This window comes from Capsella rubella, unplaced genomic scaffold (genome assembly GCF_000375325.1).
Source record: "Capsella rubella cultivar Monte Gargano unplaced genomic scaffold, Caprub1_0 scaffold_2, whole genome shotgun sequence".
In the NCBI taxonomy this organism is placed as follows: domain Eukaryota; kingdom Viridiplantae; phylum Streptophyta; class Magnoliopsida; order Brassicales; family Brassicaceae; genus Capsella; species Capsella rubella.
Window position 1 is genome coordinate 8069234 of NW_006238922.1, and position 12420 is coordinate 8081653.

Here is a 12420-nt window from a genome sequence, read left to right on the forward strand (position 1 = left end):
ATATTTTAAAGTATTTTAGTTTCATGTCATATATTTTAAAATATTTTAGTACACCTCGGCCCTAAAATTATCGGACTCGAACTTAAATATATATAAATCTATATGTCCAGGAAATGTCGGGACGTTTGTGCTAAGCCCATTTGGGCTAAAGGGTTTTCTGGGCTTAACCCGGTTGGGCTTGGACCAGCCCGAAAAGCCCGAAAAAATATATTATGATTTTTTAAATATTTAGGTTGATTAGAAATATTTGATTAATGTTCATATTTACTTATTAGCCTTACTTATATCTATGATATTGTCATTGAAGTATATTAAATTTTGACTGTATCATATATTTTAAAGTATTTTAGTTTCATGTTTTATTGGGTTACATATAAAAAATTTACTTGGTTTTCATTTTTTCTTTAAATTAAGTTAGTTTTAATGAATATTGATAAGTTATTTAAAATTTGATGCATTCTTTATAAATTTGATGAACTTAGAAGTTGATTTTTTATCTGTAAGTAAATCTAAAAAAAGCCCGAAAAACCATGTAGCCCTGTTAGAACCGGGCCGAGCTTTAAAATATAGGCCCGAATATTTTCCGAACCGGACCAGCCCGATTGACATGTCTAATCACCAGACAAGCCCTAATTTGTTTTTGTTTATGTTTTTCATTCCCCAAAAAAAATCTCTTTTAGTCTCACAAATACTATGTTTTAATTTAACATATAATAACACATAAATTCAACAAAATATATATTTAATCTATGATCACAAATATATTTTAGTCTTGCATCTCGCAAATAAACTTTGAAAATACATTACTAGGCCAATGATATATGAACTCAATGACCTTCCTACTACAACAAAGACAATATGATAACTACTCCTCTCCGTCTTCATCCTCATCATTCATCGGCTCGTCATGTTCTTCCTCATCATCTCCTCCTGATCCGCGAATGCGAATTTCCATCTTCAATACAAAGCTTTCATCAAGGGCAAAATAAGGAATGAACATATAATTCAGCACAGGAGCTTCGAAGCTGACTCTTTGAATCCTAGTCATCTCGTTGGATTTATGCACTATCTTTTCATTTCCCCTCAGGTAGATGAGATCATAGCCCAATTCCCGAACTCCTAAACCAGAAGGTGCCATTAAGTTGAGAGCAACAGACAATCCATGTGCCCCTTTGAAGCACTGAAGAACAAACAATGGACCATCATCATACTCCTGAAGGACTAAATACTTCTGCATGATGTTTACACATGCGTCATCGTACTGGCCAGGCCTGAACCTTGAGCACCTAGCCTTGTGGCAAGCAGTGTAATGACGGTAGAGATCCATGTAATTAGCTAAGTATTCACAGTTTGGTGCTGGACAATAGAGCACATCAGAGTCACTAGCCTTCTCATGGGCTAACTTTTTGCCCTGCTTGACTTCTTCCACAACTTTCTCCATTCTAAGACATCGTTCGTCACCCATGGGCAAAAAGCAAGAAGGGCATTTCTTCATCAGCCTAGCACAGCAAGTGCTACACGCTAGGTGTCCATTTAAACACTGATGAGATGTAAAAACTCATAGTTAGTTAATATTATCAAAGTTGTGTAGAGAAGAGAAACTAAGAAAATGCAATCAAGATATAAATTTGAGAAATCGAAACAATCATCCATCATTTTTCCTTGACCAAAAATTCTTGTCCTATACGAAACACTGGTCCTAAAATGAAACTTCATGGTCAAATACAAATCCCTATTACACTAATCATTGCTATCCTAAAGCCTCATATCAACAAAAATCATTTTTATAGGACTCCTAAGTAGTGCAATTATAAACAAGGAAGAAGAGAGAGACCTCAAAGATAGGAGTCGCCAGTGCGTGGAAGCAAATGGGACAATCAAGAAGATCATTGTTCTCTATCACGATGTCATTACTTGCCGTTTCTTCAAGATTCTCCATGGAACCAAGTCTTTGCCTGTGCTGCTGCTCTAAGCCTCCATGCTGTAGAAGATCATGCCCGAGTAGTGTCGTCCCAGACCGTGCAATCACGTCATCACCACTTGTGGTTCTTCCAAGGTTCTCCATGGTTCCAAGTCTTTGTCTGTGAGGCTGCTCGTTGTTGTATAAGAGATTGTGGTGGTGGAGGCTGTTACATGTGCTTCACTACTTATATACACGTAGAGAAGAGAGGGTGGTGCAGTGGTGAACCCTTCTTTCCTTAAACCGCATGCAATGTGTTTTTTTTTTTCTTTTTCTTTTAAGATTCTGTGGAGGAAACTTTTTGTAGCTATAGCACTAAATCTTATCTTAACTTTATTATATTAAGATACATTTCCTTCTTAACAACAATAAATAAATAAAAATTAATATTAATAGATCTTTCCTTCTTAATTACAACCAATAAAAACAAAAAAAAAACTGGATATATATTTACACTTTTGTTTCACAAATAATCATTTTCCTCATTTTTTAGTTAAAAGTTACTTTTGTATTTCCTGATTTTTTTCTATGCCAAGTAAATTCAACAAATATCAATCTAAAATAGATTTAGTTTTCATTTGGAATTGATTTTTTTTTTCTTTCTTTTTTTTTGCCGAAATTCATTTGGAATTGATTAGTTGAACATTTTATTGAAGTTTTCGTAACAATAGGTTGAATACCAGATTTATACATATCTGGTCCTCCTAACACTTCATTGGCGAACTATATATGTTTTTGTTGTCCTATTACAAACTCTTCTTTTGATTAACTACTTAGCATCAGATTTGACATGTTTGAGCACACACTTGTAATGCATCAATATCCTAATCCAATGCCGCTAATACCCTTGAAATGGCTCATAATCCAACCAAAGAAACTTATCCCAACTCCACTTCTATATGTGTTCTCAACTCCATACCAATTCATTGAAATTTTCGTTAATAATTTTCCCAAGTCCCGTCCACTTCACTATAGAGCTTTCATCGGGGGCATCATAAGGAATCAACATGTAGTCCTTTACAGGAATTTTGAAGCTCACTTTCAGGCATCAACATCGTAATCCAAGGCCACTAAAATCTTTGAAATAGTTCATAATCCAACTTAAGAAACTTATCTCAACTTCATTCATATAAATATTTGTTGGACATATATGGACTCTGCCCATAATATGTTGAAGCCCAAAATATAGATACACAAGTTTAAAGAAGATTTATAATACTAAATAGGTCCATTGAGTTTGGAGGGGTAATAATATAATTTGCACAGGAGAGTAGGGTTTTTAGGGTTCAGACTCCCTACAAATACAAAAACCATTATTGGGAACATGGTCGGTCCAGAGGATAGTACCCAACAATGAAAGAAAAATGTTGCCTATCCAAAAATCGTAGCACTTTTGGCTTGGATTTTAGCATTTTGCTCCTTATGTTAAACCTTAGCTCGAAAGATTACATGTAACTTTCGAACCGATATATGTAACCTTTTGGATCTCATTTTCATCATTAATAAAACGACTCGCTTCATTCTTTCACCCCAAAAAACTCATATAATCTCAAATTGCAACCCTAGTACATACAATTATGTTTCCATACATCATCAACATGCATCTAAAATTTCATCTTGAAGGAGGAGACCACACATGTGACAAAAGTTTGTGTATTCATCAATGTATAATCTTTTTGTATCTTGAGTTTTTTTTTTCTTTTTTAAAAACTAAATTAACTACACAATAAATACTACCACAAAAGCACATACGGGTTTGCATAAGAATTTGTTTGATTTACCATTCCCAAATAAACATGCAGCCTAGTATAGTACTGATGGTTGTACTCGTTTAGCATTAGTAAAACAATGAGCATTGGAAAATATATATTCGTTTAGAAGGGAATAAAAAAAAAACATCAGAAATTTTATAAGAAGGGTACGAGAAGAACGATCTACAATGGATATGATGTGATGATTACTCTTCTTCATCATTTATCCTCTTGAGGTATGACACTATCTCACTCATACTAAGATCTTTGTATCGTCTGCATCTTCTTTCGCGAATGCGTATTTCCATCTTCAGTATAGAGCTTTCATCCAGGGCATAAGAAGGAATCAATATGTAGTCCTCCACAGGAACTTCGAAACTCACCTTTTGAGTCCTAGTCATCCCCTCGGATTCATACCTAAAAGTTTCACATCCCTTCCGGCAGATGAGATCAAAGTAGAATTCCCTAACTCCTGGAGCAGAAGGTGCGATACAATTTACAGTAACATACAATCCATGCTCCTCCTTGAAGCACTGAAGAACGACCAATGTACCATATTCATCTTCCTGAAGGATTGCCACATCATCGTATAACCATGCCTCAAGGGCATTTATTACTCACCAGCTTAATACTGCAAGTAGAGCACGCTATATGTCCATTTTCACACTGAGATGTAAAACTCAAAGTTAGTTAATATTATCAATGTTGTATAGAGAAACTGAACAAATGAAGTCAAGATTAAATTAATCATTAAGTTTCCTCTAATCACTGTTATCCTAAAGTCTTATATCACCAAAACCATCCTAAACTCTCATATTATTATTTTACCACTAAGACAATTATAAACCAGGGAGAAGAGAGAGACCTGAAAGATAGGACTAGTCAGAGGATAGCAGCAAATAGGGCAGTCGAGAAGATCTCGGTCGAATAGTACCCAAGACCGTCCCATCAAGTCACCACTTGCCGCTCCTCCAGCATTGTCCATAGAGATTAGTCTTTGCCTCTTTTGGCGGCTGCTCGATGCTTCTCCGGCGTTGTCCATTACTATCGAAGTATAGATGTGGTGGTGGAGGAAAGTATAAGAGATTGTGTTGGTGGAGGCTTTTACATGTGCGTCACTACTTATAATATGTACGTAGAGAAGAAAGGGTGCAGTGGGTAAACCCTTCTTTCCTTACATGCAATGATTTGTTTCTAAGTTTTATTTGGATTTTTTGGTTGACTAAATTTCTAAGTTAACTGTATCCTATGGGAACAAAATAAATATAAAATTAATTTAGATTACTTTCTCATTTTGGGGGAATATAATTCCAAGAAAATATTTTTTTCCAATATCGTTTTTCACAAATGTCTTTTCCTTAAAATTTTATTTAAAGTGTCAATAAAAGTCTAATATTTATCCAAATACGTGTGTAAACTTATCAAAATACAGTATATACTAACAATTTTAAAAAACTTTATGAATAGTTGAAACGAATCTCTTAGTAATATGTACTATCTAGAAGTATCTTATTAACCTTATAAAACTCTATAAATTTATATATTATATACGAATTAAGGGGCACTTTAAAAAAAATGTATATATGAAGTTATCATTTTTGAATAGGGGTACGCCAAAATATAGTTTTCAAAGATTCTCTATTTCTTTCATACCGGTTAAATTCAATAATAAAATAATCAATCTAAACTAGATATTGTTGTAATTATTTAGAATTGAACGAGTTGAAAGATATCGTAGAAATTTCATAAATAATTTTTTGAATCCGTCCTTACACACCTAACTTGAGAACATAATTTTTTTTTCCGGCAAAAACAACATTTCATTGATTTAAGAGAGTTATTACAAAGAAATTTACAGAATTATTGAACACAATTATTACATACGCAGATGTATGTGCTATACACTAAGAAAAATACAGCATAAGGGAGATTGACGATGATTTCCGAAGAGCAGTCTTACTCGCTAACCGACCATTAGATCTGTTATTGTCCAACTTCATATTTGATTTCTCTTTGTTACGACTAGTATGCAGCAACTCGTGCCTGAACTTTGTTTTTGAAAACCGTAACTTTGAATCCGATGTGTCCATAAATAACTCTAAAATGTAGACATAAAGGTACCAAAACTTCCGTACCAAAATCTTTTTGAAGAAACTTCTCTGTAATTTTCTCTTCCAACATCACAAATAAATTACCGACCATAGCATCTTTTGAAGAGATTTTTTCTATACCAGAATCTGAAAAATCCATAAATCTTACCGAAGAGAACCATAGGCCTAGACATAGTAATACATTCATGGTTACTTCCAATAAAGAAACAACTTGTGATGAGTTTGGTCCTACGAAACAATCATCATCATCTTCACCAAAAGCCCACGATTGTGCCAATTGAAAATCTATAATGTGGTCAAAGCCATCATAACATCCTGCCTTCACTGCCTCTTGTAGATAGTCCATCGGTAAAGACATCAGGAAAACATCAAATCCAGAATTGATTTCCTGATTTTCTATACAATCTCTAAGAAATCCAAAAACTTCAAGCAAAATTGTTACTCTATAATCGAGAACAGAATATATCGGATACCCATAATCGAAAATTTGTTTATTATAGTATTAGCTCTGAACTTCATTTATTAATCATAATCAATGACTCAGTGTTATCAGTATGAAATACGATCAAGAATATAATAATGAACAACAAAATCATATATTCCGATCAAGAACAGAATAATTGTTTCCTTGATTATTTATGTGCATGTCGATGGCCTCATGCATCAAATTAAGAATGTCAAATCTCATTGTGGATCTCTTCAAGATCATTAGCATCCAATTACACTGCCTATTGTATTAATTAATGAATCAACATTCCTAATCCAAGCCCAATAAAACCCTAGAAACTTATCCCAACTCCACTCATGTACATGTTCTTTCCATACATCATCAACATTGCATCTAATTAAGATTTCTTCTTGGAGGAGGAGACCTTACATATGAGATAAAAGTTTAATATGAATTTTAAAAACAATATTCTAAGTCAACTACAACATAAACACATAGGGGTTTGGATAAGAGTACGTTTGAATTACCATTCCTAAATTTTAACTAAGAAAAAAGGTTGTAAGAAACAATGAGCCATAACAAAAGTATCAGAAATTGTATCACAAAGTAAAGGGTATGAGAAGAACGACATACAATGGATATATATTATATGATGATTACACTTTAACATCTTCTTCATCAGCTTCTTCCTCTTCGTCGTCCTTTTTTGGCTTGCCAATACAAATTTCAATGTCAGATGTTGGACAATGTTGACCTATCAAGAAGTTAGGAACTAACATGAAGTCCCTCTTTGGTTTTTTGAAACACAATTTCCGAACCTTCTTCATCTCTGAAGATCCATGTCTCATAGTTTTTCCTCCATAAGAGTAGGAGATATCATAGGAGCACTCTTCAACTCCTGGAGCAGACGGTGCAATACTTTTCACTGTGAGATAAAACCCCTCTTGCTCCTTGATAAATTGGACAGCAACCAATGGACCAGATCTATCCATCTGAATGACTAAAACCTTCTCAATCCTTTCACCACTGGAACTGACATCCACAAACTCATTCATTGTGTCTTTGTGATTAGTGTAGTAGTGAGTTTTGAGATCATTGTACACACCCATGTAGTTGCACTTAGGGGCGGGGCAATAGCATAAAGCAAAAAAACATTCCTTCTCATGATATAATACGTCTCCGTTACGAAAGAATTTCTTGGTGCAGCCATGTTGAGCGTTTGGGCATATATATATGTACCTCCGTTTCTTCCAACCTGATGAGCAAGACAGTTTTTCACAATCACACTGCAATGCAAAACTCACAAATTAAAGTTTGTTAAGAATCCCATAATATTATACCGAAGTTGTAACGAGTAGTCGATAGAAAAGAAATATACGAATATGATCTAGTGCAACTTGTCAACTCACAATTAACAAATACCAAAGAAACAACATGTTACCACGAGCCACTCAATAGACGCTTCTCTAATAGGTACCACTCAATAGACCAATCTCTTGGTTTTGTCAACTATCTAGTCCCAAACCTAAGAAAATGTATGGATTTCGAACTCTAACTTCTACCAAGTCTTTTGCAATTCAATCAAATGAACAAAGTGTTGTCTTACAATTTTCAAAGATATTGAGAATCAACAATCCAGTTATATAAGAAGGAGGCGTAGTGAAAAAGACCTTGAGTTGGTTAACGTCACAGCAATTGCAAGGAGCCATTTCTTCACTTGAGGGAAGATTTAGTTTTTTGTTTTTCTAACACTTTAGAGGAGGTTCTGGTTTTTGTCTGCTTATGTAATAAGAAGGAGACAACAAAACCCTAATTTGTTTTTGTTGTTTTGTTTTTACTTCCACGACATCGTTTTTAGAATTTAGGGTCACTTTTTAAAATGCCTATTGACCACGTTTCACTTACGCAGATTTTTTTTTTTTATATATACCAAAAAATATGTGGAAATATCTAAATATCTATTACTAATTCCAGTAAATTATAATTTCTCATTATAAAGTCAATGCTGTCGAAAAATAACAAAAAGTCAATGCTTTGGAAAAAAAACAAAAAGTCAATGCACAAAACTACAAACTCAAATTGACCTCATTACCAAACAGAGTCCCTACTTCTTCTACTGACCTAACATATGAATAAAGTCATCTTCCTCGCCGAAGCAAATCTGCATCTTCAAATGATCACCACTCAACATATAAGAAGGTATCAACATGAAGTCATCTTCAGGCTGCTCTTCTTGAGATCTTGGTTTCTGAATATTCTTAACCCGCAACCCAAGTCTTAGTGTGCTATACTGTTTGAGTTTGGCAAGACTGCAGGAGAATTTGCGCACTCCGGGAACCATAGGCGCAATATGGCTCACAGTCACATACACACCGGGAGATCCGATGAAACGTTGAACTACAATCACATCACCTTCTTTCTCTTCTTGAAAAATCACCATGTTATTATCACTAACGTCCAGCTCCAAGCCAAATATTCTAGGACGTTTTAGCACAAACGACATGATTTCACCCGGACTCTGTTTGTGCGTACCACGGAAGTGGTTGTTGAGATCCTTGTAGGAGCCAATGTAGTTGCAATCTTTTATGGGACACGAACATGGGGAGAAAACACACACTTTCTCATGGAGTAGTAATTTATTTCCATACGTGGTGCTCTGCTTACAACCATGCATTGCATTTGAACATGAGACTAGCCCTGCTTTTATGATCTTCTCCATGGCTCTACATCGAACATCCCCGATAGGCAATTCGCAGAACGAGCATCGCTTCTTCAGTTTGATGCAGCATAAGAAACAAGCTAGATGCCCATTGTTACACTAAACGCAAAAAACAAACCAAATGGGTTAGCTATCAAACTCATTGATCCGATCAAACGATCAAACAACACTGAACACCAATAACACAAAACTAAAAGAATCAATTTTTCCACTTGCTAATGAAACACCTCGACCCCAACAACACCGAACACCAATAACACAAAGCGAAAAGAATCAATCTTTCCACTTTCTAGTGAAACTCATTGACCTAACAAAGAAGTAAGAGTTGTCAATGTTTTTAGGCAGAGGAACAAACTAACCATGGACCTTAGCTTATAACAGTTGGGAGATAAAGTTGTGACTTTTAAACTTAGCTTAACCATTTGGGACATAAAGTTGTGACCTTTTTAACTTAGCTTAATCAATTGGGTGATAAAGTTGTGACCTTTAAACTTAGTTTAACCATTTGGGAGATAAAGTTGTGACCTTTAAACTTTAAGCTTAACCAATTGGGAGAAAAAGTTGTAACCTTTTTAGCAGAATAGTTCTCATTTGCAAATCTCACACTAAACCCTAACTGAAAACTAAAAATAAGTGAACGAACCTGAAAGATTGGTTTTTTCAATGGGTTGAAGCAATTTGGGCAATCAAGAACATTGGAATTTGGGAGAGTTACGGATTTGGGTGATGAAAAACTTGGACGTTTGCTTAACCGGAGAGTTATATCTTCCTCATCAGAATCACTATCATCACTAAGTACCACAAGTGTTTCTTCTTCTTCTTCTTCTTCTTCTTCAGAACTTGAGTCGTCAGTGGAGGAAACAGAAGGAGGCTGTTTCCTCCTCCGCCGTTACGTATAGACAATAGCGTCATATCTCTCTCTCACAATATGACTGATGAGTTATTGACTATAAAAAGCGTTTTGTAAAAGATAAAAATAATAAAGACAATAAAAAAGTGTTTCTTGATTTAATTAGCTGTAGTGTGTAGTAGATGGAAGACTTTGGAAAGTGAGATAAAGTAGGATTTGTATCGGTTTATTAAGAGTTATTAGCACGTAGACCCACTTTGCCAACTTTTTATTACATTTACACCCACTTACAACTATTGCTATACTTTCTTCTTATGAAATGACTTTATAGTCCTTTTTCACTTATTACCTAACTTTTATCATTTTTATTCTTCTAAAAAAAAACATTCATACTCCATTTGACGGCTCCACATCCTACAAAACCTGTTTTTCTTTTTGACAGCTCCACATCCCACATCCAACATTCCAGAAATCGTCCACACTCATAAAACCTCGAACAATAAGCAGTTGTGCCACTTCATCTTTTTTTTTTTTTTTTAGTTCCTTTCAAACAAAACGAGTCTCTTCGATCCATCTTCCGTAAACTTTGCCGAATCCTCCTTGACACAACATCGATTGCGGTTTAAAATTCTTCGTCGACATCTTTAAATCTAGAAAGGTGTCTACTTTGGGATTCCGCCAGAAGTTTCAACCCTATGACTCCGGTATCCATATGGACATGATTGTATGGATGATAACTAACTGACAACTCAAGATCAACAAAGAAATAACAATGGATACCTTTGTGGAATGAAAATTCAAGATCAATAGAAAACCTCCTTTTTAGGATTTTGGGTCATGGTTTTATGGTATCTTTGTGTAATGAGTCCATTGCTCACTTATATATGATCCATTGGTATTTCAATGTTTAGTTTTATACATTTTTGAGTTTCCTGTTTAGGCTTTATGATTTTTGGTTTCGAATTTAGGGTTTGAGATTTATTGTTAAGAGTTTGCTAAATCCATGTAGATAGAATCATTTATTCTTTAAAGTCTTTAGTGTCTAGGATTTATAGTTCAGGGTTTTGTGTCTAGGGTTTTCAGTTTAAGGCATAGAGTTTAAGATTTAGTGTTATTGTTTTTGTTTTATCTTTAATGGTTTAAGTTTACATTTTAGTGTTTAGGGTTTAGAATTTAGTGGTTGGGTTTAGTGTTTAAGGTTTAAGGACATGTTGTGATATGTTTTAGCAATTGCAAAGAAACTTCATACTTCGACGATGCCTCTCCTTATAAATTTTTCAAATAATCTATTTACTTTCACTCTAGCTTCGTTTCATCTTCCAATATTTTTTTGTTAGCTTAATTTGCATATTCCATTGTTTTCTCTTTTCACCTAGATACATTGAGCATATATATCCATGTGGTTACAATAGTGTGGATATGCTTGGATGTTCATTAAAACGTTTGTTGGTTAGAATGTAGTGTATGATTTGTTGTTTTGGTTTTAGAGTTAAAATTAAATAGGATAAGAGGTAAGGTTTGAGATTCATGGTTTATGTTCAGAGTTTAGTGTTTAGGGTTAAAGTTTTGGGTTTAGGGTTTAGGACCTAAGGTTAAGGGTTAAAGGTATATGATTTAGGGTTTAGGGTTTAGGTTCTCGTGTTGCAGCTTCAAACCCATAGGAAGCTATTGAGTCGATAAGAGTAAAGAACTTCATGTTTTGGAATTGAGATTTAAGGTTTAGGTTTTAGGGGTTAGGATATATGGTTTAAGGTTTAGTGGTTAAGATGTTTGTTTGATATTTATTTATGAATTTTTTACCAAACCACAAATTCTTTCATGAAATAGGTTTTAGTATGTTTTTATATTACTAAGCACAAAGTAATTATAAATACAAATAGAGCATCCACTTATCAATGAACTAATGTTCAACTACATATGGATAACATATAAGATAATAATTCATTTAAAATATATCAATATGCATCTTAAAACATAAAGAAAATATAATCATAACTTATTATCTATAAATAAATATATAATTTTTGATGATAACCATCCAAAATGACAATAGCAAAAACTAAGAGAAAAGAAAAGGGGGAGAGAAAGAAGAAAGAGATAAAAAGTCGATTACAAAAAAAAAATTATCCAGCTTACAAAAGAGGGCAAAATGGTCAACAAATAATCACCCACCAAACAAAATTTCACTCAAAGTACACCTTGACTTCAAAGTAGGTGTGTTTGCAAACATTTATTCACAAAGTGGGTCTGAGTGTCAATAACTCGTTTATTAATGACTTATAAAAGTAATCATAAATTCAATAGTGAGATTTACATAAATAATTTATGTTATCAGATTATGAATATATTTAGATAGTTTATAATGGAACGATAAACAAAATAAACCGAAGTCGTAAAGTATTTCAAATGTTGTGTCTCTACTAGTATTCAAACTGGATCAAACGGAATGCTAGTACCGTAGAGATCTAATCTCAAAGATGACAAATATTTTGTCTACTGAAATGATTACAATATATTAAAATTATAATTGTAATAGTTTGGAATGTCTTATTTGTTTTTGAACTATTTAAAATCACGATAT

At 33.9% G+C, this 12420-nt stretch overlaps 4 protein-coding genes across 4 annotated transcripts; all 4 read right to left on the bottom strand.

The window, feature by feature from the left end:
* Positions 1–714: 714 nt before the first annotated feature.
* On the bottom strand, positions 715–2157 carry LOC17896336 (E3 ubiquitin-protein ligase SINA-like 2). Its single transcript, XM_006301802.2, has 2 exons — positions 1835–2157; positions 715–1540 (listed from the first exon to the last, which is right to left on the bottom strand). Exons 1-2 carry the CDS (start codon positions 2063–2065, stop codon positions 866–868), a joined length of 906 nt encoding a protein of 301 aa, XP_006301864.1. The 5' UTR covers positions 2066–2157; the 3' UTR covers positions 715–865.
* Positions 2158–3917: 1760 nt separating this feature from the next.
* LOC17896461 (E3 ubiquitin-protein ligase SINA-like 2) lies at positions 3918–4753 on the bottom strand. Its single transcript, XM_023788513.1, has 3 exons — positions 4577–4753; positions 4333–4377; positions 3918–4277 (listed from the first exon to the last, which is right to left on the bottom strand). The coding sequence occupies exons 1-3, from the start codon at positions 4751–4753 to the stop codon at positions 3918–3920; spliced, it is 582 nt and encodes a 193-aa protein (XP_023644281.1).
* A 2121-nt stretch (positions 4754–6874) lies between these two features.
* LOC17894387 (E3 ubiquitin-protein ligase SINA-like 2) lies at positions 6875–7976 on the bottom strand. The gene is made up of 2 exons (XM_006300839.2): positions 7941–7976; positions 6875–7556 (listed from the first exon to the last, which is right to left on the bottom strand). The coding sequence occupies exon 2, from the start codon at positions 7377–7379 to the stop codon at positions 6927–6929; it is 453 nt and encodes a 150-aa protein (XP_006300901.2). The 5' UTR covers positions 7380–7556; positions 7941–7976; the 3' UTR covers positions 6875–6926.
* Positions 7977–8335: 359 nt separating this feature from the next.
* On the bottom strand, positions 8336–10481 carry LOC17894106 (E3 ubiquitin-protein ligase SINA-like 4). Its single transcript, XM_006302513.2, has 3 exons — positions 10392–10481; positions 9633–9860; positions 8336–9088 (listed from the first exon to the last, which is right to left on the bottom strand). The coding sequence occupies exons 1-3, from the start codon at positions 10479–10481 to the stop codon at positions 8384–8386; spliced, it is 1023 nt and encodes a 340-aa protein (XP_006302575.2). The 3' UTR covers positions 8336–8383.
* Positions 10482–12420: the final 1939 nt, after the last annotated feature.

Coding starts and splice junctions, on each gene's coding strand:
- LOC17896336 (XM_006301802.2), bottom strand. CDS start 2,065: ATGGAGAACCTTGGAAGAACCACAAGTGGTGATGACGTGATTGCACGG. Junction 1,541..1,834: donor TGGCGACTCCTATCTTTGAG/GTCTCTCTCTTC, acceptor ACATCTCATCAG/TGTTTAAATGGACACCTAGC.
- LOC17896461 (XM_023788513.1), bottom strand. CDS start 4,753: ATGGACAACGCCGGAGAAGCATCGAGCAGCCGCCAAAAGAGGCAAAGA. Junction 4,378..4,576: donor TGACTAGTCCTATCTTTCAG/GTCTCTCTCTTC, acceptor TTTACATCTCAG/TGTGAAAATGGACATATAGC. Junction 4,278..4,332: donor CTACTTGCAGTATTAAGCTG/GTGAGTAATAAA, acceptor GCAATCCTTCAG/GAAGATGAATATGGTACATT.
- LOC17894387 (XM_006300839.2), bottom strand. CDS start 7,379: ATGGGTGTGTACAATGATCTCAAAACTCACTACTACACTAATCACAAA.
- LOC17894106 (XM_006302513.2), bottom strand. CDS start 10,481: ATGTCGACGAAGAATTTTAAACCGCAATCGATGTTGTGTCAAGGAGGA. Junction 9,861..10,391: donor GGATCGAAGAGACTCGTTTT/GTTTGAAAGGAA, acceptor AGGAGGAAACAG/CCTCCTTCTGTTTCCTCCAC. Junction 9,089..9,632: donor TGAAAAAACCAATCTTTCAG/GTTCGTTCACTT, acceptor TTTTGCGTTTAG/TGTAACAATGGGCATCTAGC.